At 41.0% G+C, this 23,429-nt stretch overlaps 1 protein-coding gene across 1 annotated transcript; it reads right to left on the bottom strand.

Annotated features, from left to right (window-relative positions):
* Positions 1 to 13,221: 13,221 nt before the first annotated feature.
* DIRAS3 (DIRAS family GTPase 3) lies at positions 13,222 to 16,343 on the bottom strand. Its single transcript, XM_057745704.1, has 2 exons — positions 15,419 to 16,343; positions 13,222 to 14,652 (listed from the first exon to the last, which is right to left on the bottom strand). Exon 2 carries the CDS (start codon positions 14,585 to 14,587, stop codon positions 13,889 to 13,891), a length of 699 nt encoding a protein of 232 aa, XP_057601687.1. The 5' UTR covers positions 14,588 to 14,652; positions 15,419 to 16,343; the 3' UTR covers positions 13,222 to 13,888.
* Between the last annotated feature and the right edge of the window lie 7,086 nt (positions 16,344 to 23,429).

Below are 23,429 nucleotides of genomic sequence, written 5' to 3'. Positions count from 1 at the left end.
TACCATCTTGCTTTGGCTCCAGTTGAGTACTCAATGAATATTTCTTGAGTGAATGTATGACTGAGTGACAGTTATGTGAGCCTTTACTGACCTTACCCCTCACCCATCTGGGCACCCTGTGACTATAAATCATACCCACATCATTCAGTGGTCAGCATCAGTGCCAACACAGGCAGAGCCTGTGCAGTAGCTGTTTAACTCAGTACCAGATTTCTTCCACTCCTAAAGCATTGGGGTGGGGTACATGCTTAATGCCCTGCTCCCAGGTCTGTACACTATTCAGATTTTTCCATGGCAAGTTGCAGAATAGCTACCTAATAATTTCCAATCTTACTAATTTTCCTGGACACAGCCTGAAGAAAATTGCATTAATTGCATTAAGCCTTTCTCTTGAAGCCTACACGTTGTACTATCACAAGTGAACGTCAGGAACTGTGAGTGGACTGCAGGAGGACCACCTACACAATTCATTTGCAAGTTAGAGAAAAATAAACAAACGAAGGCAACATATAACCAATTTATTTGCACAACCATCGTGTACTGGGTACTGTGATAACATTTTCATGCATTATCCTGCTGAAAAATATTAAAGGCACTTAGAAGCTGTGTGACCGCTGTCAAATCAGTTTGTTCCTCTAAGCCTTGGCTACTTTCCCCAGGCCACCTCTTTGGTGCCCAGATACCTCTCCTATTCTCTGACCCACCTGTTATCTGTTTACTAGAAAACTCTACTTTGCATGTGCAAAATGGAGTTCATTATTTCCTACCCCAAACCCACTCTTCCTCCTGTGTCCCCACCACCCACTCAGCTGCCCAAGGCAGGAACCTGGGGGATACCCTCCCTACCTTCTTTTCCCTCACATATAATTCATCGCAAAATTGTTTCAACTCTACCATGCTGCCCTTGTTCTCCAGATTTACTGCCGCGACTTCAGGCCACTTTCATGTCTCATCTGCTTTATGGCAAAAACATTCTAGCTGGGCCTCCACCCCAACCCCCTCTCAGCCTTTCTAATCTAGTTTCCTCATTATAGCCCATGATCTTTCCAAAATAAAAGAGTGACCTTGTCACTCTCCAGCTTTTAAGCCCTCAGTGGTTCTCCATGAACTGTGTCAGATACCATCTCGCCCCTGTTTCTCTCTCAAGCTTTATCTCCAATCCATCCGTTCCTCCACTGCATACTTTGGACTTTGTACACGACACTGGAGGTTCTGAAAACATGATTCAAGGACCCACGGGGTCCCTAAGGCCCTTTCAAGAGGTCTGAGGTCAAAGCTATTTTCATAATAATGGTACGACAATATTTGCTTTATTTGCTTTCATTCTCTCATGAGTATTCAGTGACGTTTTCCCAAGGCTACATGATGGGCCATATTCCAACAGATGGAATGCAAAAGCAGGTACAAGGAGCCAGCTGTCTTCTATTAGGCAGGACAAGAGATTTGCAAAAATGTAACTATGTCAATGTTTCACTAAATTTTTTTGTTTTGGAAAATGCATTTAATATTCATAAAAGATACGTTATTTATATTAGTACCTAATTGGCTTATTATTATTTTAAACTAATAAACACATTTAAAATTTTTAGTTTTAACTCTGTTTTACAGTAAATATCCATAGATATGGCCCACATAAACAAAATCTTTTGGGGGTCCTGAACAGTTTTCCCAGTGCCAGAAAGTTTGAGAACCATGCGCTTGCCCAATGGAACCACCCAGAGTATTCCAAAGTGCCACGTTCTCTGTCTCCTTCTCCTTCGGATTTCTTTTCATGACTCTCTTTGGCAGGGATACCTTCCCCAGTCTCATAACTTTCTCCTGCTCCCCCTTGGCCTGCCAGTACTTCTGCACGTTTTAGTCCTCAGCATGGGAGCCTTACCTCAGGGAAAGACTCCCTTCGGTTCCCCAGAACAGTTCCAGGGCTAACTTTTACTGAAGGCTTTGTATACACCAAGCATAGTAATCATTGTTGAACATGCATTTTCTCTTCCTCTGAGTTAGGCTGGGGCAGGGACAAGAAAGCTCAGGGAGGGGGAATGATACAATCAGTTCCAGTCTAGAGCTAAGGAAAGTTAGGCTCAGAGAGGTTTAGAAACCATTCAGGTCACACAGTTAGTGAGTGGAATGATTGATTTGAATCCATTCTCTTCCCCCATGGTTAGTGATTCTTGTACTCGAGGGTGCCCAGCGGTGTGCTGGTAAATCTTCAACAGCTGGTTCTCCAGAGGGACCAATCCCTGACCTGTAGCGTTTGTCAATTTCCAGGGCGTAAATACTCCTATGGTGGCCAACTTCAAGCTACCAACATGACATCACTGAACCCAGTGGTGGGAAGGGCCATGCAGTATTTCAAGTCACAGAGTATTTCCACCATACAAGTATAGTCAACGTTAAAAACCCAGGAGCACAGATAATGGTAACCTGTAGTAAAATAAATAGGAACTATAATGATGAATTTTGGGTATTTTGAGTTTGAGGATATTTGTTTTAAATATAATTAAACATAATTATTTAATTGTGGCTTTACATAATCTAATTTTTCACAATGGCTGTATTTAGCAACCAGCTCACAAAATTCCTGAATATTTAACAATTGGCTCTGGAAGCTTAGAATTAACTGTTCAGCGTTTGACAATTTCAGATGCTCAGGCTCTACTCCAAAACTACTAATTCCCCAGGGTGGGACCCAGGCTTTTGCATTTTTACCAAGCCCCCAGCTATCACCAAGCCCAGAGAGAGTCTTTTGTACATTCTTCCCTTCATTCAAGTATTCAGCCCACACGTTGAATGCCCAAGGGCCTGTGTTGTGCCAGACACCGACTCAAGGTGCCAGGAAGATGATATTGAATAAAACAAAATCTCTGCTCCTGAGGAGTTGATGTTCAAGTGGAGGAGACTGTGCACAAACACAGAAGCAGACAGACTTCTCTGGCGATCCAGTTGTTAAGACCCTGTGCTTCCACTGCAGGGGGTACAGGTTTGATCCCTGGTCTGGGAACGGAGATCCCGTATGCTGCGTGGCCCAGCCAAAAATAAAATAAAATAAAATAAAATAAAATAAAATAAACACAGAAGCAGAAATTATACACTATGTGTGAAGACAGCAATAACTCTTTGAAGAAAATAGGGTAGGGAATGGAAAGCAATGCAGGTGCCATGAGTGGTGAAAGGTCTGAGGTGAGAGCACGAGGGGTGGGCTTGCGGAATAGCAAGGGGGCCAGGCTGAGTGGAGCCCTGAACGAGGGGTGAGTGAACGGAGGTGAGCCCCAGGGAAGGCAGGGCTGAGCGCGGAGGGCCTCAGGGTCGGGAGGTCAGGCTGAGGGGCTCCAGCCTTCACGAGAGCTCCCATCCCAGCCCCTGCACCAGCCCTTATAGCAGAGCCCGTTCCCTCTGCTGTATTCTAAATGCCTGCTTCGTTGTCCACATTCCTACCAGACCATGTGCTCCTTTAGAGCAGTGGCAGTCTATTTGCCAGAGTTTCGTGCACCATCTCACACATCATTCAAACTTCATAAACATCTGTGCTAGAGACAAAATAATAGGAATAAACCATCATTTATCTGGTTCAGCTTTGACCAGCCCAAATCCCTGGGATTGGAAAACATAAGTGCCGAAGGTATAGGCTTTGACATCAGAGGGGCTTGAGTTTGAATCTAACTCTTGGACACAAGTTAACTTGCTACCATCCAGTTTCCTTCTCTGTAGGAGGACTAGTATACACTGCAGAGGAAAATCACATGCAATCATGTTTTTCATCCTATGCTTAGCAAAGTGTCCTGGCCATGTTATCTAAAAAATTCCACTGACATTCTTGGTCGCCTCATCCTGTTGGTTTTTTTTTATATAAATTTTGTTTGTTTGTTTGTTTTTGTTTTTTGGCTGCAATGGGTCTTTGTTACTGCACACGGGCTTTCTCTAGTTGCGGTGAGCGGGGGCTACTCTTTGTTGTGGTGCGTGGGCTCCTCATTGCTGTGGCTTCTCTTGTTGCGGAGCACAGGCTCTAAGGCACATAGGCTTCAGTAGTTGCAGCACATGGGCTCAATAGTTGTGGCTCACAGGCTCTAGAGCACAGGCTCAATAGTTGTGGTGCATGGGCTTAGTTGCTCCAAGGCATGTGGGATCTTCCTGGAGCAGGGCTTGAACCCGTGTCCCCTGCATTGGCAGGTGGATTCTTAACCACTGCGCCACCTAGGAAGTCCCCTGTTTTGTTTTGTTTTCTTCATAACATGTATCACTGAGGTTATCTTATATAATATTTATATATTTGTTCATTGTTTCCTCCCTCTTTTACTCTCCACCCCATTAGAATATATGTTCCATCAGGGCAAGGGCTCAATCTGCATTCATATCTATATCCTCAGCACCTAAAAAAGTCCTCAATACCTAATAGGCCCCAGTAAATATTTGAAGGGTGGGGACTGATGGGTGGATGGATAGGTGGATGGATAGGGATGGATGGGTGGGTGGATGGATGGATGAAGATGAATGGGATGGATGGATAAAGTTTGATGGTTGGATACATGGATGGATGGTTAGATTGATGGATGGAAAGCTCAATAAATGTTGTTTATTATTAATAACTTCATTTTTTTTCAAATATCTCCCTTTGGATTAGGGGCCCCATTGGGTGACTCACTTCTACCTGCTTGGATCTTGAACCTGCTTCCTTTTCATCCATGGCAACTACCATGGCCTCCTCAGGCTCCTGGCCTGTCATCATGTATCAGTTCCAAGAACCTTTGGTGACACCATCCTCCCCACTGTATCCTGGGGAGGTAAGAAGTCTACTTGAAAATTGTATTTCTTATTCTGCCAGGAAATTTTTCAGTCTATTACTAGGATCTGACATCTCAGAAGCTTCTCTGCTTCATACCTGATGAAGCCAACCCCAAACTGACAAGTTTCCCAGCAACAATGGGGTAATTGCACTTCAAAGCATATATTTAGCTCTTGTTTTCAATCTGCACAGGAAAGTTGGTTGATGACTCTGACTTAAGAACAAAACCCTACCTTCAGATTTGTTTGTCTTGTGCTCTCCCTGGGCGAGTGAACTTGGGAATAGAACATGAGGTTACACTCTTGGTGATGGTGATTAGGAGATCAGGGCTTTTGGAATCAGGCAAATCTAGGCTTGAATCCTGGTTCTGCCCCTTACTAGCTCTGTGCCTTGGGAAGATACTTAACCTCTCTGAGCCTCAATTTCCTTTATAAAATGTGACTTCCTCCATTAATATGTATTTATTCAGCACCTATTAAGTTCCAGGCATTGTGCTAGACTTTAGAGGTACACCAGTGAGCAAAAGCCTCTCACGGCCTCATGCTCATAATCTTCTACTCTATCTGGTTGCAAAACCACTAAACAAATAACAAGGCAAAGGGGAGGGGCAAGGTGTGATGGGAACATACAATGAGGATATAACCCAATCTGGACAATCAGAGAAGGTTTAACTGAGACAGTAAGGGTTAAACTGAATTAGGCAAAGAAAAGATATGGTTGAGTGAGTTGCAAGGAGAGAGGAAAAAGTTTGATGTTGAACTATGGTTTAGGATTTGAGGTGAAGATTCTGTTTTTATAAGAGGTTTGGTGAGATTCTTGGAATGTCATGCCACTTTGGAGACCAGGTGACAAATTACACAGAATCTGAGACAAGGCAATTATCTCAACTTCTGCATGAAATCCTGACAGTTTCTAGCCTTGAGAACAGCATCATGTGAACTTGGCTTTGGACCTTGCTATTGGGAGACTGAGCTGCTCTGGAAGAACATGGTAGATGCCAAGTGGGACTGGCATTGGTTGAAAAGTTTGTGCATAACTATAACCCAAGGGGCTCTCAGAAATTTTTGGTGGGAGTGGAGGTGGTGAGTGCTATATAACCAAGTGAGCATGAGAATGCAATCTTTTATATAAGGTGTTTTCTTATGAGTTTGAGATAATGAAAGAGGTAACACATATCACTAGTACAGTCATAAACGGAAGCAAAAAATCTAGCACCTCAGCTAGTATTTGATAATAAACTGGTCATCCAGAATATGAATATGTTAACACTTTTATTTATTTATTTAAATTTTATTGAAGCATAGTTGATGTACAGCATTATATACGTTACAGGTATACAATATTATGATTCACAGTTTTTAAAGGTTATACTCCATCTATAGTTACTATAAAATATTGGCTATATTCCCCATGCTGTACAATATACTCTTGTAGCTTATTCTATACCTAATAGTTTGTATCTCTTAACCCCCTATCCTTATATTGTCCTTCCCCCTTCCCTCTCCCTGCTGGTAACCACTAATTCGTTCTCTGTATCTGTGAGTCTGCTTCTTTTTTGTTATATTCACTAGTGTATTGATTTTTTAGATTCCACATATAAGTGATATCATGCCGTGTTTGTCATTCTCTGTCTGACTTATTTCAGTTAGCATAATGCCCTCCAAGCCCATCCATGTCGCTGCAAATGGCAAAATTTCTTTCTTTTTTTTTTTTTTGTCTGTGCCATAGCTTGTGGGATCTTAGTTTCCGAACCAGGGATTGAACCCAGGCCATGGCAGTGAAAGTGCCACTGGACAGCCAGGGAATGTCCCAAAATTTCATTCTTTTTTTATGGCTGAGTAGTATTCCATTGTGTATATATGTGTGTATATATATATCACCTCTTCTTTATCCATTCATCTGTTGATGGACACTTGGTTTGCGTCCATACCTTGGCTATTGTAAATAATAATGCTATTAACATTGGGGTGCATGTATCTTTTCCAATTAGTGTTTTCATTTTCTTTGGATATATACCCAGGAGTGGAATTGCTGGATCATGTGGTAGTTCTATTTTTTAGTACTTTGAGGAATCTTCACACTGTTCTTCAGTGGCTGCACCAATTTACATTCCCACCAACATTATATTAGAGTTCCCCTTTCTCCATATCCTCACCAACATTTGTTATTTGCAGACTTTTTGATGATGATAGCCATTCAGACAGATGTGAGGTGGTATCTCATTATGGTTTTGACTTACGTTTCCTGATGATTAGTGATGTGGAGCATCTTTTCATGTGCCTGTTGGCTACCTGCATGTCTTCTTTGGAAAAATGTCTTATTCAGTTCTTCTGCTCATTTACCTGGATTTTTTTTTTTTTTTTTTGGATATTGAGGTGTATGAGCTGTTTACATAGTTTGGATGTTAACCCCTTATTGGACATATCATTTGCAAGTACTTTCTTCCATTCAGTAGGTTGTCTTTTTGCTTTATTGATGGTTTCCTTGCTGTGCAAAAACTTTGTTTAATTAGCTCCCATTTTTTTTCTTTTATTTCCTTTGCCTAAGTAGACAGAGCCAAAAAAAATATTGCTGTGATTTATGTCAAAGACTGTTCTGCCTATCTTTTCATATAGGAGTTTTATGGTTCCTGGTCTTACATTTAGGTCTTTAATCAATTTTGAGTTTATTTTTGTATATGGTATGAGAAAATGTTCTAATTTCATTCTTTTACATGTAGCTGCCCAGTTTTCCCAGAACCACTTATTAAAGAGACTGTCTTTTCTCCCTTGTATATCCTTGCATCCTTTGCTGTAAATTAATTGACCATAGTGCATGGGTTTATTTCTGGGCTCTCTATAGATCTATTTTCCATTGATCTATGCATCTGTTTTTGTGCCAACAATTTCTAATTAATTGTGAATATTTAAAAATTGTGAGGGACTTCTCTGGTGGCACAATGGTTAAGAATTCACCTGCCAATGCAGAGGACACAGGTTCAATCCCTGGTCTTGGAAGATCCCACATGCCACAGAGCAACTAAGCCTGTGAGCCACAACTACTGAGCCTGCGTGCTGCAACTACTGAAACCCACATGCCTTAGAGCCTGTGCTCCGCAACAAGAGAAGCCACCACACTGAGAAGCCCACACACCACAACAAAGATTAGCCCCCGCTCATCACAACTACAGAGAAAAGCCTGCATGCAGCAACGAAGACCCAATGCAGCCAAAAAAGTAAATAAAAATAAAAATAAAATAAAAACTGTGAGACTCCCCACATAAATCAGAAACATTTTCTAACATTGGGACTACATCTCCCAATAGAATTGAGTAGGGGCAGCTCCCTATAGAAGGGCATAATCTCCCCACATACCATCATCTAGACTCCCTGTTTACCCACAGTGGACTTTGAGTTTGATATCCTCTCATTTCAAAGATGAAAAGAACTGCAGTCCACAGAAGTTTCCAGAGGTTGCCAGCTAGTTAAGAACAGCAGAGCTGATATCATAGTTAGTATTTTAAGGAGTTCTTCTACCAGCAGGATAGGGGGCATTTTTCACTCAGGTGGGCATTTTCAAGCAATAATTCCAAACATGTGATGAACTGCCTTGTCCTCAAACAGCCTGGCCTCATAGCACTGCTTAATTCCCATTTAAATTACACTGGGAACAAATACATTTCACAATGTTCAGCTCCAGGTTGCAGAGAAAAACATACTAATAGAGCTCTGCAATTATGAGTAATTTTTCTCTGAATCCCTCTCTTTCTCTCCCACTCTGGATTAATGACTGCCTTCACAAAGAGTCCACATGAGCTTTCAGAGCCAAAGGAGTAAACAGGAGGACATGCATTAACGTGGCGGGCTGGTTACCTCCCACGCCTGAGTATAGAGCTTTTAGAAATGGAATTTTTTAAATTGTGCTTCTCCTACAAATATCAGGTGAACATAATCTCTGTGGCAGTGGGTGTTGGGTAGAATGACATTCGCATTAGTCATGGAATAAATATCCAGGAGAAGTAAAGAGGGAAGGAAGCATCAATCCAATTCAACTGAGTGGCGGAGGACTTACTGTGTGCCAGGCATTGGTGTACGATGCTTTCACAGGTTTTAGTTTATTTCCTTTGCACAACTCGCAAGTTTGTGAGCAGCAAAAACAAAAACAAAAACAAAACAAAGCAAGGAAGGAAAGACACTATTAAGCCCACGTTTTTGGACTCTGGGTTCATCTTGGTGATATCAGGAGGACCTGGGGGAGAATCCCAGCTCTGTGATTCCAGTGTGTGACCTTAGGTTAATTATTTAACTGTTCTGAGCTTCATCGGTTCCTTATCTGTTAAATGCCATATGCTAGGTGCACAATACACTTATAGTTTTTTTTTCTTTCAAGTAGACTATGTGGTTCCTCACTAGGGTAACTAATATTGAATACAATTTAAAAAGCACTGGCGTTGGTGTTAGAAAATTTGGATTCTAGTTCCCACTCTGTCCTTTCCTGCTGAGACTCATAAGGAAATTTTCTGGTTTTTTCAAAAATTAGAAAAATAACTTTGCACATGGCAATATAATTCAAACTGTATTAAAGGTTATGAAATGAAAAGTGGGTCTTCCCTCCTCATTAAATAGCCATTGCCTTCCTCGGAGGCAATACCTATTAACATTTACTTGAATATCCCTCTAGAAGAGTTTTCTATTATGCATATACAACCATACACACACACACACACACACACACACACACACACACACACACACTCTGTGACCCTCAAATGGGAGGGAATTTAAAATAAGCCTTGGAGATATTGTCTGTTAGCTCATATCACCTCATTATCTTACGTAGCTAAGTCCATACTGATAGTCATTTAGGTAATTTCCAGTCTTCTGTTAATAATAGCAATAGCTAATATTTATGGATTCCTTGGAATGTGCTAGGCACTATTCTAAGTACTTTCTATGTAGTAACTCATTTAATACAACCATCCTGGATAGATGCTATTATTATCATCCCCATTTCACATCTGAGGAAAATGATGCCCAGAGGACTTGCCCCACAGACACACAATAAGTGGCAGAGGTCGTATGAACAATGCTATAACACATCTTTGTCTGCATAGTTTTGTGCACGTTTGTCAGAATACCTGGCAAATGATGGCTCTTAAGAACAGCAGCAGTGTAATCAAATTGCATTTTTGCAACATCAATGTGATAGCAGGTTGGAGAATGGACTCGTCTTATGGCACCGGTCACACTCTGCTGTGCACTTTTCCCCACCTCTCTTGTTAGGTATAAGCTTCTTAAAGGTGGGGACTCTGTACCCCAGGGCTTGGCACTGAGCCAGGATACTGCTGACCCTTAATAACGCTTGTAGATAATTATTGAAAAATAAGGAGTCCTTCGGACTTCCCTGGTGGCGCAGTGGTTAAGAACCCACCTGCCAATGCAGGAAACATGGGTTTGATCCCCCATCCAGGAAGATCCCACATGCTGTGGAGCAACTAAGCCTGTGCATCACAACTACTGAGCCTGTGCTCTAGAGCCCGAGGGCCAAAATACTAAAGCCCACATGCCTAGAGCCTGTGCTCAGCAACAAGAGAAGCCACTGCAATGAGAAGCCTGAGCACAGCAATGAAGACCCAACGCAGTCCAAAAAAAAAAAAAAAGGAAAAAGAAAGAAAAAGGAAGCCTTCAATGGAAGTGGCATTTGGTATTTGGGCTGGGTTTTAAAGGGTGAATAAATTTTGATGGGCAGAAAATGGGAGAAACAACAAAGGAATGACTACCTGGGATGTTTGAGGGAACAGAAAACTGTCCAGGCTGTTTGGGGAAAGAGTACATGGTGTGATGTGCTCACGGGGGAGACTGGAAAGAAAACTTGGAGGCAGACATGGGGGATTTTAATGCTATGCTAAGTTTGTAAGATCTTTTCTAGACTACGTGCATCACCCTGAAGGACAAAACAGATGAGCATCTATGAATGCACCCACATAGACCTACAATACTGGTGTCAACAGTTAAATTTTTTGAATCCAAGTTTATAAAATTGTATTTGTCTCTTTACCAGGTTTCTTTCCTCCACTTTTTCATTCCCAATATCAAACGGATGGCAGATTTGTCAGTATCAGTAGCCTGAAAAAACATCATATCAGTGCAGTGGGCATATTTTCAGTTTTCATGTATTTTAGTCCTCACCAACTCCCTGAACTCACTGTCTGACATTTATTTTTCCAAGTTCTGGGCCTGTGGGCCCCAGTTTATAGATGTAGCTTATAGATGCTCTACTCACGTTCATTTACATGCAAACATACCTCTCAGTGGATTTTGTTACATTTCTGTTAATCTTGAATATCATGAAGTTACATAGACATCTGACAACCTCTGTTATTTTAAATACGTGCTAACGTTTTTCAACATTTCATTGTTGATCCTAGTTAATGTAGGTAATCAAACTCAAATTAGAGATTAGTTCCGCTAGCCACTCTTCCTATGTATCAGCACTGCCCAACAGGAATACAATGTGAGCCAAAGATGAGCCACAAATACCATTATAAATTTTCCAGTAGCCACATTTTAAAAAGTATAAGGAAATACAAAATTTATATGTTTCATTTAATCCAGTATATCTAAAATATTATCTCAACATGTAATAAATATGAAAACTTATGAGATGTTCTTTTGTCCTTTTCATAATAATGTATGTTATGTTTACAATATGTCTCACTTTCGACTAGCCGTATTTCAAATGCAGAAGTTACATGAAGCTAGAGGCTATTATATTGGATTGTACAAAAATAGAAGCTATAGGTTCCAGCTCCTTTGAATAACACTATTAACTCAAAGAATGGTTAGAATGGTTTATATCTTCCCTGCTCCAACAGTAATATGTAAAGCTTCTTTCTTGCTTATAATTATTTTTGGGAGAGACCTACTAAGTCTCTAGGAATAAAAGATTCCAACCATGCAATCCCTTCAGGGAAAGGTTTTCCAACACCCCATATAAAATGCCCTCTTCCCTGTTTCTAAACCACCATGTGTACTTTGTAATTGTGGATTTGCTTCTTTGCCTCCCTTCTGGATTCTAGGAAGGCTCGGAGAAAGCTTCCTTTTCCACATTGTATAGCACAAATAGAGAACAGAAAAGTCAACTCACTTGTCCTTGGACTAGGCATCTTAAGAAGGAAGTACATCATGGTGGTTAAGAGCACCAACTCTGGAGCAGAACGCCTGGCTTCAAATGTTGGCTCTGTCACTTACGGGTTTTGTAACATTTATCAGTCTGCAAAATGGGCATAACAATATCTACTTCATTGGATTGTTGTGAAGATTAAATAATATAATGTAGAACACTGACAAGAAGAAAGATGATACAAATATTTGCTCTTTGATATAGAAACATTGGCATGTAGACTATAAATATTTGCTATAATTTAAAAAACATTCTTTACTAAGCATTACTTGCAACATTAAATCTCCTGCTTCCCCTCTCTAAAGGGTAGCATTTACCACTTAGTACTCCCTTTGCTCATCTACAAAGAACAACAATGAATGCAATATTTTTTCAAGGAAAATTCACCTGGAAAATAGCCAGGATACAGTGTTTTCTTTTAGAAATGGAATTACTCCATTAGGGATGTTAGCTAAGAAATACTTTTTAAAAATAGAATACATAAAAAGCAATATGGCAGAGCTACTTAGGTATTTTCTAATGGCTGCGAATAATTGTTTTGAAAGTGAATAGGAAAACTTTAAAATAACTGACTATTTAAAAGGAGCCACTGAATGAATTTTCTAAGCTCACAACTCTGATTCTACTATGAGATAGATGTTTATGATTCCTTCTCAACAATGTGCTTTTCCCCTAAAAACCAAGTTATAAGAAGCCATTTTTTAAAAACACATTTAAGTTTTTCAGCAAATATTATCCAATAAGAGAAATTTTAGGGAAAAAATAATCACCAGACTAAGATCCTCCCCTCTTCCCCTTAACTGAAAAAAACACTTGAAAACAAGGACATGTATAGATATGTATTCCCTCACTCAAAGAATTACGTTCAAATATAAAACGTGTCTTTAAAAAAAAAAAACTCTCTTCAGGAAAAGTTTCTCAGATTTCAAATTCCACCTGTTTCTCCCCTTACCTTCCATCCCACTCCCCACTCCCTCTATCCTTCTTGAGGAAAGACTTTTCACCACCAACCTCCAAGACAGCAGCAGACTGAGTACGCAACCTCTTCAAAGATGCCTGAAGTTCTTCCGGATGTCAGTCCAGGAAAGGTTACGGATACAAACTAGCTCTGCATTGCAGGGACCCAGGAGCCCACCCTCCCCTCAACTGGCTAATTTCAAGAGGGCAGGGGCATCCACGTGTAAGATTCTTGTTAGAAATCTTCACCAGATGTGACTGGCAATTGGTAATGGGTAATGCAATGGGTAATTTTTGTTCAGTGAAAAAGAAATTATTACAGCTGATTGCATGCAGGAAAAGCTTTATTAAGTCATGGAACTGTTATCATTTTTTTAAACTGTGATGTACAATACTCAAACATTTTTAAATGACTTAGGAAACAACTGGCATATATTTAGTGAGCAAGTTCCACTTTCACAATTTTCTCTGCCCCTACCCTCAATGCTCAGCTATAAACATTCATTTGTTTATCATGTTTAGCATCTCTGTCTCATTGTCATCTGTCAGAGCTTTTGGTGCAAAAACATGTTTCTTAACAATTACGTACACAATGGCAAGATATGATTAGACATTTACAGGACTTGAAATGTTTAAGAAGAATACACAATAACAGGATTACAAGAAGGGCAGTGGCACCTTTCAATTTATTTTGCTATTTCCATTCTCTTTTTCAAACATTAATTTCTAAAGTCCGTCTGAGTCCCATCCTTTAAATGCATCTGTTCCTTTTTTCCCTCCTCCTGCAACGTCCATATTTTAACAATTTGAGTTCTCTTGCCTGGGATAAAGAAAAGTTATTAACTCACAAGGGACATTTATTGACATCTAATTGTTACAACCCAAATCACAGCACAAAAGTCAGTCACGTACAGGTGACACAGCACGATGAGGCCAGTCCATGTTTTCGGTACACTGAAGGAGAAGAGGGCAGGACTCCTTAAGGCTCCGGGTTCACATGATGACGCACTTGCCCAGCAGCTTCTCGGCGGTCTTGGGGATCTGGGATTTCTTCTGGGGAGGCTGGGTGCTGGCGGCGGCGGCGGCGGCGGGCTTCTTCTCGAAATTGATCAGCATCTGGAACAGCTCCTGCACATTGATATTCATCTTGGCGGAGGTCTCCAAGAAGGCGCAATTCCACTCCGACGCGTAGGCAGCGCCTTCCTTCTCGCTCACCTCCCTGCGGCTCTCATCGCACTTGTTGCCCACCAGGATGATGGGGCACTTTTGCGGGTTGTTGCCTTTGAGGTGACGGATCAGCTCATAGAGGGGCTTCAACTCCTCCAGGGTTTGCTTCTTGGTGACGGAGTAGACCAGAATGAAGGCGTGACCCCTGGCAATGGCAAGGCGCTGCAGGCCCCGGTAGCGGCGGCCGCCGGTGGTGTCGGTGATGTGCAGCGCGCCCGCCTTGTGGCTGCAGCCCAGTGCCTGGCGGTAGGTATCTTCGATGGTCGGCAGATACGCCTCACGGAAGTTGCCGCGCACCCACCTCTGCACCAGCGCACTCTTGCCCACGCCGGCCGAGCCAAGCACCACCACGCGGAAATCTCTGCTCCTTCTCTGGGGCAGGCAGGTGCGGATGACGATCACGGTAGGCAGAGGACGCAGCCGCTTCATCAGCCTTTCCTTGAGACCAAAGCAGGAGTTGCCCATTGTCGGGTATTGGCAGGGAGATGCGTGCACACCTTCTCTGGCGCTTGGCCAGCAGTGAGGAAAGCCTAGGGAGGAAGACAGCAAGAGTGAGCGACAGGAGCCTAACCTGGAATGGTGTCTGGTCGCTGCTCCTGGCTGGCCCGCCTCTCCCTGGGGAGGCGGGGCGGAGGTGGGGGGCGGGGTCCGCATCATCCCGCTCCCTAGCCCCACCCTCTACCCGCCTCGCTCCTCCCTCTTCCCTCTGCGGCTAGCCGGATCGTCGCCCACCCCAGGCACCCACGAAAGGCAATGCGGGCGGGGAGGAGGGCGGGCTCTCCCCGCACCTCTTCCAACGATACCTTACTGTTACTTTCGCGGTGGCTACGCACCCATTTTTATTTTATTTTTATTTTTCACTCCACACTACTCCACTCTACAGAATGCCGCAGTAATGGAGAGCTTGCCAACCCTTAAAACACGCACATCTGAGCGATGCTACCAAACATTTTCTCCCCGATAAGCCCATGTTATCGTTTCTCCTTCAGTATTAAAAATTGTCCGTGTCTGTGACATGGATAGATCACTGCGGTCAAGGGTAGGTTGCCGCAGATACCGCGCTCCAGGGTGTGGTCATGGGGGCAGCGAGGCGCACCCAGGGAGCCCACAGGGGCCAGGATTCGTGACGCTAATAGAGACCCCTTACCTGCAGCAACTGTCCCTAGGTACCCACCTCCCTGGCAACGCGCCCACCGGTTTCTACCCCGCGATAACCCAGGCTGGTTCGCCCGCTATTCCGCGCATTCAAGTGCCCGGAAAAAAAAAAAAAAAAAAAGGGCGGAAGATAGCTTTTACCTCTGTCCGAGGCGGGAAACTCGCGGCAAATTCGCTCCTTGCAGAGGTGGTTTTGGCCGCGGCCGCAGCAGCGGCAAGTAATTGCGTAACCAAGCTCCGAGCAGCAGCTGGCAACCAGCGCGCTCGGAGGCTCGGGGCGAAATGTTCCAACAGTGGGACTGAGACTGGTTAGCCAGAGCCAGGGGGCGCAGGCTGGGAGACTCCACTTGCACGGCTCGCGGAGGGGGGATCGGGCTGTGAGGGGCTGACCGAGCCCAGACGTGCCCCCCCGCAGCCCCTCCGGCGTCCCCCGCACGGGTACCCACAGCCCGGGCGGGGGCGGGGGCGGGAGGCGGTCCTTCGTTCGCAGGCGCCCGCCCACTGAGGGGGGGTCCGCTTAGAGCACTGGCGATGCAGGCATTTCTCACCTACTGCAATTCTTACCACTTCAGTGCTTTTTGCCCCCTGCGGGGTTTGCTTTTCCCAAGCCTTGCCACCTTCTCTTCATTGCAGAATAGCCAGTTAGAATCCTTCCCACTGCTGGTGCCGGACACTTCACTGCGTGCCATCCACTTCACTCAGTAAACACCTGTCCAGCACAAAACCCAGTTTCTGTCTTTGTAGGGGAAGACCAACTGACACTTCTGTTATAAGAGACTTCAGAACCTGCCTCCTGGTAGGATTTCCTGTGGTCTAGACATGTTTTGTGTTGAAGGGTTGAGGAGTATCCTCTCTGCCCAGCGACATTTTAAGGAGCTATCACCTCCATCACCATCGTGCGTACAATACGTCTCATTTAGCCATCGTAACCGAAACCTCGTAAGAGAATCGAGACTGGAATGCAGGCAGCCTTCTAGGAGCAGAGAGCGACCCCTGGCTGATGGCCAATGAGAAAACACAGAGTGCAGCGCTAGCAACTGGATTTTTCCAACTTGAATGAACTTGAAAGCAGATTCTTCTCTAGAAACTGCGCATAAGATCAGACCGCCAACACTTTGATTTTAGCCTTAATGAAGCAGGGAATCCAGTTGAGCCCATTCAGACTTCCGACTTACAGAATTGTGGGTTCTGGGGTTGGGTGTCGTTATAAGTTTGTTAAACAGCAAAAGAAAACTAATGCAGCAGGTAAAATTACTTGTTCAGGGTTACAGGGCCCCATAAATGATGGACCTAGGCCCAAACGTAGTTCTCCTCACTTCAAGTCTTGTTCTTTTTCTGGTATTTTCATTCTGTGTCAGTAAGCTGATACACTGTATTGTACTCAGCGAAAACATTTTTATGGCTTCGCTTTCTTACCCAAAGACTAGTGCGTGTTAGGTAGAGATCAAGAGCACATGCTTTAGAGGCAGAAGACTAGGTTTAGGATGTTTGTGGGTTTTTTCCCTTTTCCTTCTTTTGAATACCTCTTAATATGCCTTTGGGCTGTGGGATCCTAGAGAAATAACTTTTCCGTAGAAGGGGAACTGATACCTATGAGAAAGAATTGTGGGGAGGGTTCAAGGAGCTACTGCCTGAAGCACTAATTAGAAGGCATATAGAATGCAATAGGTAATTCACAAATGACGGCTATTGACCTTCACATAGTAATACAGAAGTCTGTATACACATAATCCTCTAGTCTTTGAACACTTTAAGGGTGGCTTTTTGAAGTGGCAATGCCTTTTTGTTTAATCCAAAGAACAGATTTCAATCTGGAAAACATAACAGCTTTGGGGGTAAATAAGTTGAGGATAGAAGAACTTGGGGGAGGGAGGAAGTAGGGTAAGAATTGCAAGCAATTATTAAATTTTTTGCACATTCCTCCTAAACCAGAAGAATCACTCTGCCTATTGAAACTAGGGCAACTAAAAAGTCTTTAGGGATGAGAAAGACTAGAAAAGAGTCTCCTGAAACTGAAACTGACAGGCATCGGTTTACCCTAGAGCAGGCTGCTTGGTGCTTGACAAGTTATCCTCTCTTTTTAGGGGTAGTTCTAATTATTAGTGAAGTTTTCTTAGTTTACCTATCACTCCACCCACTGATTCTAGTGTCATCTTCTGGAGTCTGGAACTGCACTGATCAGTCTGTTCTCTGGGATTCCCTTATGTCCTTTCAGCTATTTGAAGACAGTCATGTCCCATCACTAAGTCATTCATAACCATGGAAGTGGCCTGAGGACCATCTAGCCCAACAAACACTTCATTTCAGTGATGAGGAAACTGAACCTCAGAGGCCACGGCATACCCCTACCCCGACCAAGCTCACTCTTCTCTCCCTCAGCCTCGTCTTCTGTTTGAAATCAACTGTTCCTTGGGGGGTATGGGTGTCTTTTTTCTCTACTGCTTTTTAGATTTTTCCAATTTTTATAACGTACATTTGCTTTTTACAGTAAAAAAAAAAAAACAAAAAACTAAAAGTAGGTGTTTTAAACATTAAAAAAAAAAGAGGCTCCTGAAAACACTAATATGGAAGATGAATGAAGGTGCCTTTGGAGGCAAGACATTTAAAACAAAGAAACACCAAAAAGAAGAGGAGAAGAAGGAGGAGGAGGAGGAGGAGGGAGGAGGAGGAAAAAGAAGGAGAAGAAGAAGGAGAAAAGCTAGTGGGTGTGGAAATATATATCCCATAGCTAAAGCCTTTAAATGCCAGAGAGATCAAATTAAGAGATTATAAATGGAATTCACAAGGAATGATGAAAGTAGGGAAACATAGCTTCCACATCCAAACCAAGTCTTGCACCTCAAAAGCCAGTATAAAATATCTCACCTTAAGAAGAGCCCTAGCCCAGGAAGCCCTAGCCCAGCACTGCAGTGGGCCAGAATAGTCAAAGGAATGGGCCATTGAGTAGGGCTCCCTGTGCTTTACAGTAGGTTCTCATTAGTTAACTCTTTTATAGATAGTACTGTATATATGTCAGTCCCAACTCCTAATTCATCGTATCCCCCCTTCCCCCTTGGTACATGTATAACTGATTCACTTTGCTGTACAGCAGAAATTAATACAACATTGTAAAGCAACTATACTCTAATAAAAATTAGTTTAAAAAAAAAAAAGAATCGGCCAGACCAGAGTTCTGGAGCAAATATTGCCCAGTTAGGATCCACAGTTCGGAGATAAACCAGGGAGAAAGACAATTAATTGAAACCAACACTGAGATGAAACAGATGTTGGAATTATCTGACAAGGATTTTAAAGCAGCCATCATAAGAATACTTCAACAGGCACTTGCAAATTTTCTTGAAACAAAAAATAAAAACATTCAGCAAAGACGTAAATAGACATTTCTCCAAAGAAGACATGCAGATGGCCAAGAGGCACATGAAAAGATGCTCAATATTGCTAATTATTAGAGAAATGCTAATCAAAACTACAATGAGATATCACCTTATACCAGTCAGATTGGCCATCATCAAAAAGTCTACAAACAATAAATCCTGGAGAGGGTGTGGAGAAAAGGGAACCTTCCTACACTGTTGGTGGGAATGTAAATTGGTACAGTCACTATGGAGAACAGTATGGAGGTTCCTTAAGAAACTAAAAATAGAGCTAGCATATGATCCAGGAATCCCAGTCCTGGGCTTATATCTGGAGAAAAAAATGGTTTGAAAAGATACATGCACCCCAATGCTCATTTGCAGTGTTGTTTACAATAGCCAGAACATGGAAGTATCCTAAATGTCCACCAACAGATGAATGGATAAAGAAGATGTGCTACATATATACAATGGAATATTATTCAGCCATTAAAAAGAAAGAATGCCATTTGCAGCAACATGGATGGACCTGGAGATCATCATACTAAGTGAAGTAAGTCAGACAGAGAAAGACAAATATCATATAATATCACTTACGTGTAGAATCTAAAAAAAATGATACAGAGGACGACCCTCATGGTCTAGTGGGTAGGACTCTGTGTTCCCAATGCAGGGGGCCTGGGTTCGATCCCTGGTCAGGGAACTAGATCCCACATGCATGCTGCAACTAAAATTTTGCATGCCACAACTAAGAAGTCCACATGCTGCAGCTAAGCATGCCTCAACAAAGATCCCACATGCCGCAACTAAGACCTGGTGCAGCCAAAATTAATTAATTCATTAATTAATTTTAAAAAATGATACAAATGAACTTATTTACAAAACAGAAACAGACTCACAGACTTAGAGAATAAACTTATGGTTACCGGGGGGAAGAGTGGGGGGAGAGGGACAGACTGGGAGTTTGGGATTGACATGTACACACTACTATATTTAAAATAGACAACCAGTAAGGACCTACTGTGTAGCATAGGGAACTCTGCTCGATACTCTGTAATAACCTAAATGGGAAAAGAATTTGAAAAAGAATAGGTACATGTATATGTATAAATGAGTCACTTTGCTGTAAACCTGAAACTAACACAACATTGTTAATTAACTATACTCCAATATAAAATAAAAATTTCAAAAAAATTTCAGCAAAGAAATAAAACAAATAAAAAGGATCTAATGGAAATTATGGAACTGAAAAATACAATAATAGAAAATTTTAAAACTTTCTGAATAGGTTTAATAGTATAATGGAGATGACATTGGATAAAATCAGTGAACTTGGAGGATAAAGAAATAAAATTTACTCAATATAAACAACAGAGAGAAAATAGACCCGGGAAAAAATGAACAGAGTCTCAAGGACCTGTGGTATAGTAACCAAAATCCCAATGTTTGTAACAGCAGAGTCACAGAAGGAGAGGAGAAAGAATCTAAATGAGTATGGGAAGAAATTATGACTGAAAATCTCCCAAATTTGGTGAAAGACACAAACTTACAGTTCCAAGAAGCTGAGCAAACTCCTCCGGGATAATTCCAAGGAAATCCATGCCAAGACACATAACTGAATTCTGAAAACTGAACACAAAGAATAATTCTTGAAAGCAGCTAGAAAGAAACACTATATTACCTGTCAGAAGAACATTAATTCAGATGATGGCAGATATTTCATTTGAAACCACAGATGCCAAAGGAAATGGCATGACATTTTTCAAGTGCTGAAAGAAAAGAACTGTCAACTGCAAATTCTATATCTAACAAAATGGTCCTTCAAGAACAAAGATATGTTCAGATGAAGAAAAGCTAAGAGAATTTGTTGCTAACAAACTTACCCTTAAAGAGTGGCTAAAGGAAGTTTTATAAACAGAAAGGAAAACATAATTTGGAACTTCACAAAGGAAAGTAGAATATCAAGATAGGTTTAAAAAAAAAGGGGGGGATAAATATGATACACTATCCTTCTCATAAGTTTTTATAATTATGATGATTGAAGCAAAAATTATAACATCTGATACTCAAGGCAATGATATTAAAAACTGGGGAAGGCAAAGGCATCTGAATAGAAGGTTTCCATACTTCACTCAAATGGTAATAGATTATGATGTCATATATACATATTGTAATACCCAAAGCAATAATTTTTTATACAAAGAGATACACTCAAACACACTGAAAATAAATCAAGATAGAATCCTATAAAACATTCCAGTAACCCACAAGAAGGTGAGAAAAGAGAAACAGTGGAAAACCAGGAAACAAATAATAAAATTGCATACTTAAGTTCATATATATCAAGAATCACCTTAAATGTAAATGGTTTAAATACACCAATTAAAAAGGCAGATTGGCAGAGTGGATAAAACAAACAAAAGAAACACAGCCAACTGTATGGTGCTTAAAGTAAGAAGAAATTCACCTCACATTCAATGACATAGGTAGGTTGAAAATAAAAGGATGATTTTATATAGTAAAACAGAATATATGGAAACCAAAATTTAAAACACAGTATTATTTACAGTCACTCTATAGGAAAGTAAATACTTTGTATACAATTTACAAAACACATAAATAGTCTGAATACTGAAAATTACAAAGTGCCAAAAAAGAAATCAGAGATCTAAATAAATGGAGAGACATAATGTGTCCATGGATGAGGAGACTCAACTTAGTAAAGATGTCAGTTCTCTCCAAATTGATCTATAAGTTTGATGCAATTCTTGTCAAAATCTCAGCAAGAATTTTGTAGGCATAAGCAAGTTTATGCTAAAATTTATATGGAAAGGCATAGTACCTAGAATAGCTAAAAACTCTTGGAAAAGAGGAATAAAGTGAAAAGAACTCTTCTTGATATAAAGGCTTACAATATAGCTACAGTAATAATGGAAGTGTCATATTGGTGGAGGGATAGACATATAGATCAATGGAACAGAACAGAGAATCCAGGCATAAGCCTATACAAATACACGCAACTGATTTTTGATAAAGGTGTAAAAGCAATTCAATGCAGGAAGGATTGTTGTCCTTTCAACAAATGATGCTAAAGCAATTGGACATTCCTCGACAAAAACAAACAAGCAAACAAAAAAAGTCAACCTGAATCTCATACCTTACATAAAAATTAACTTAAAATGGATAATGGACTTAAACATAACATAAAAATAAAAACTTTTTTTTAAAAAGAATATCTTCAGAACTTAAGTCTAAGGAAAGAGTTCTTGAACTTAGACATTAGCACAATCCATAAAAGGAAATTTTGATAAATTAGAGCTCACAAAAATTAAAAAATTTGTTCTGTGAAAGACCGTGTAAATCTAATGGAAAGAGAAGGAGCACACTGGAAGCATATGTTTGCAGGCTACATTTCTGGCACAGGACTAGTGTGTAGCATATGTAAAGAACTCTCCAAACTCAATAATAAAAAGTCCAATCAGAAAATGGGCAAAAGACATGAATAGACATTTCACTGAAGAAGACATACAAAAAGCAAATAACCATATGAAAAGTTTTTTTAAACATCATTAGCCACTAGAGGGATGCAAATTAAAAGTACAATGAAATAGTGGAATATTATTCAGCAATTAAAAAGAATGAAATAATGCCATTTGCAGCAACCTGGATAGGCCTAGAGATTATCATAGTAAGTGAAGTCAGTCAGACAGAGAAAGACAAATATGACATGATAGCACTTATAGGTGGAATCTAAAAAAAATGATACAAATGTTTTTATTTACAAAGTAGAAATAGACTCGCAGACGTAGAAAAACTCATGGTTACCAAAGGAGGAAGGGGAGGGAGGGATAAATTGGGAATTTGGAATTAACAGACACACGCTACCATATGTAAAGCAGATAAACAACAAGACCCTACTGTATAGCACAGGGAGCTATACTCAGTATCTTGTAATAACCTCTAATATAAAAGAATCTGAAAAAATATATATGTTATATATATATTAGTTACATATATTTGTTTATAAAATTAGTGATGCAACTAAACATACAACCCAGCATACCTACCTACTACTACTAAACATACCTACCCAGAGCGCTTGGGTATTTATCCCAGAGAAATGAAAAACTTACATTCACACAAAATGCACACAACTTTATGTGTGAATTTGGTACACAAATACTTACAGTAACTTAATTCTTAGTAGTCAAATACTGAAAACAACCCAGCCATCCTTTAGCAGGTGAATGGTTAATATGGTGAGAGAGAGAGAGAGAATTATCGATACAGGCTACAATGTGGATGAATCTCAAGATAATTATGGTGCGTGAAAAGAAGTCAGTCACCAATGGTTGTATACTCTATGATTCCATTCCTGAAAAATTCTTGAAATAAAATTACAGAAATGGTACTAGTAATAGCGGTTAGAGATGAGGGAAGGGGCATGGAAGGAAGGTGGGTATGCTTGGAAAAGGGCAACAGGAGAGATTCTCATGGTGATGGAACTTTTATCTTGATTGTGGTTGTAGATATGCAAACCTACACATATGATAAAATTCCACAGCATTAAATACATACACAGATGAGTACAAGTAAAACAGGGGAAAATCCGACTAAGAGCAGTGGATTGTATCAATGTTAATATCCTGGTTGTGATATTGACTACAGTTTTGCAAGATATTACCATAAAGGGAGATTAAGTTCCTCAGGATCTCTCTGCATTATTTCTTACAAATGTGAAGCTTCAATTATCTCAAGTAAAACCCATTAATTTTAAGAAGCATTTGCAAAAAAAAGCC

This window comes from Hippopotamus amphibius, chromosome 1 (genome assembly GCF_030028045.1).
Source record: "Hippopotamus amphibius kiboko isolate mHipAmp2 chromosome 1, mHipAmp2.hap2, whole genome shotgun sequence".
Lineage (NCBI taxonomy): Eukaryota > Metazoa > Chordata > Mammalia > Artiodactyla > Hippopotamidae > Hippopotamus > Hippopotamus amphibius.
The sequence above is the reverse complement of the archived record's forward strand: the minus strand, read 5'-3'. Positions and strand labels throughout refer to the sequence as shown.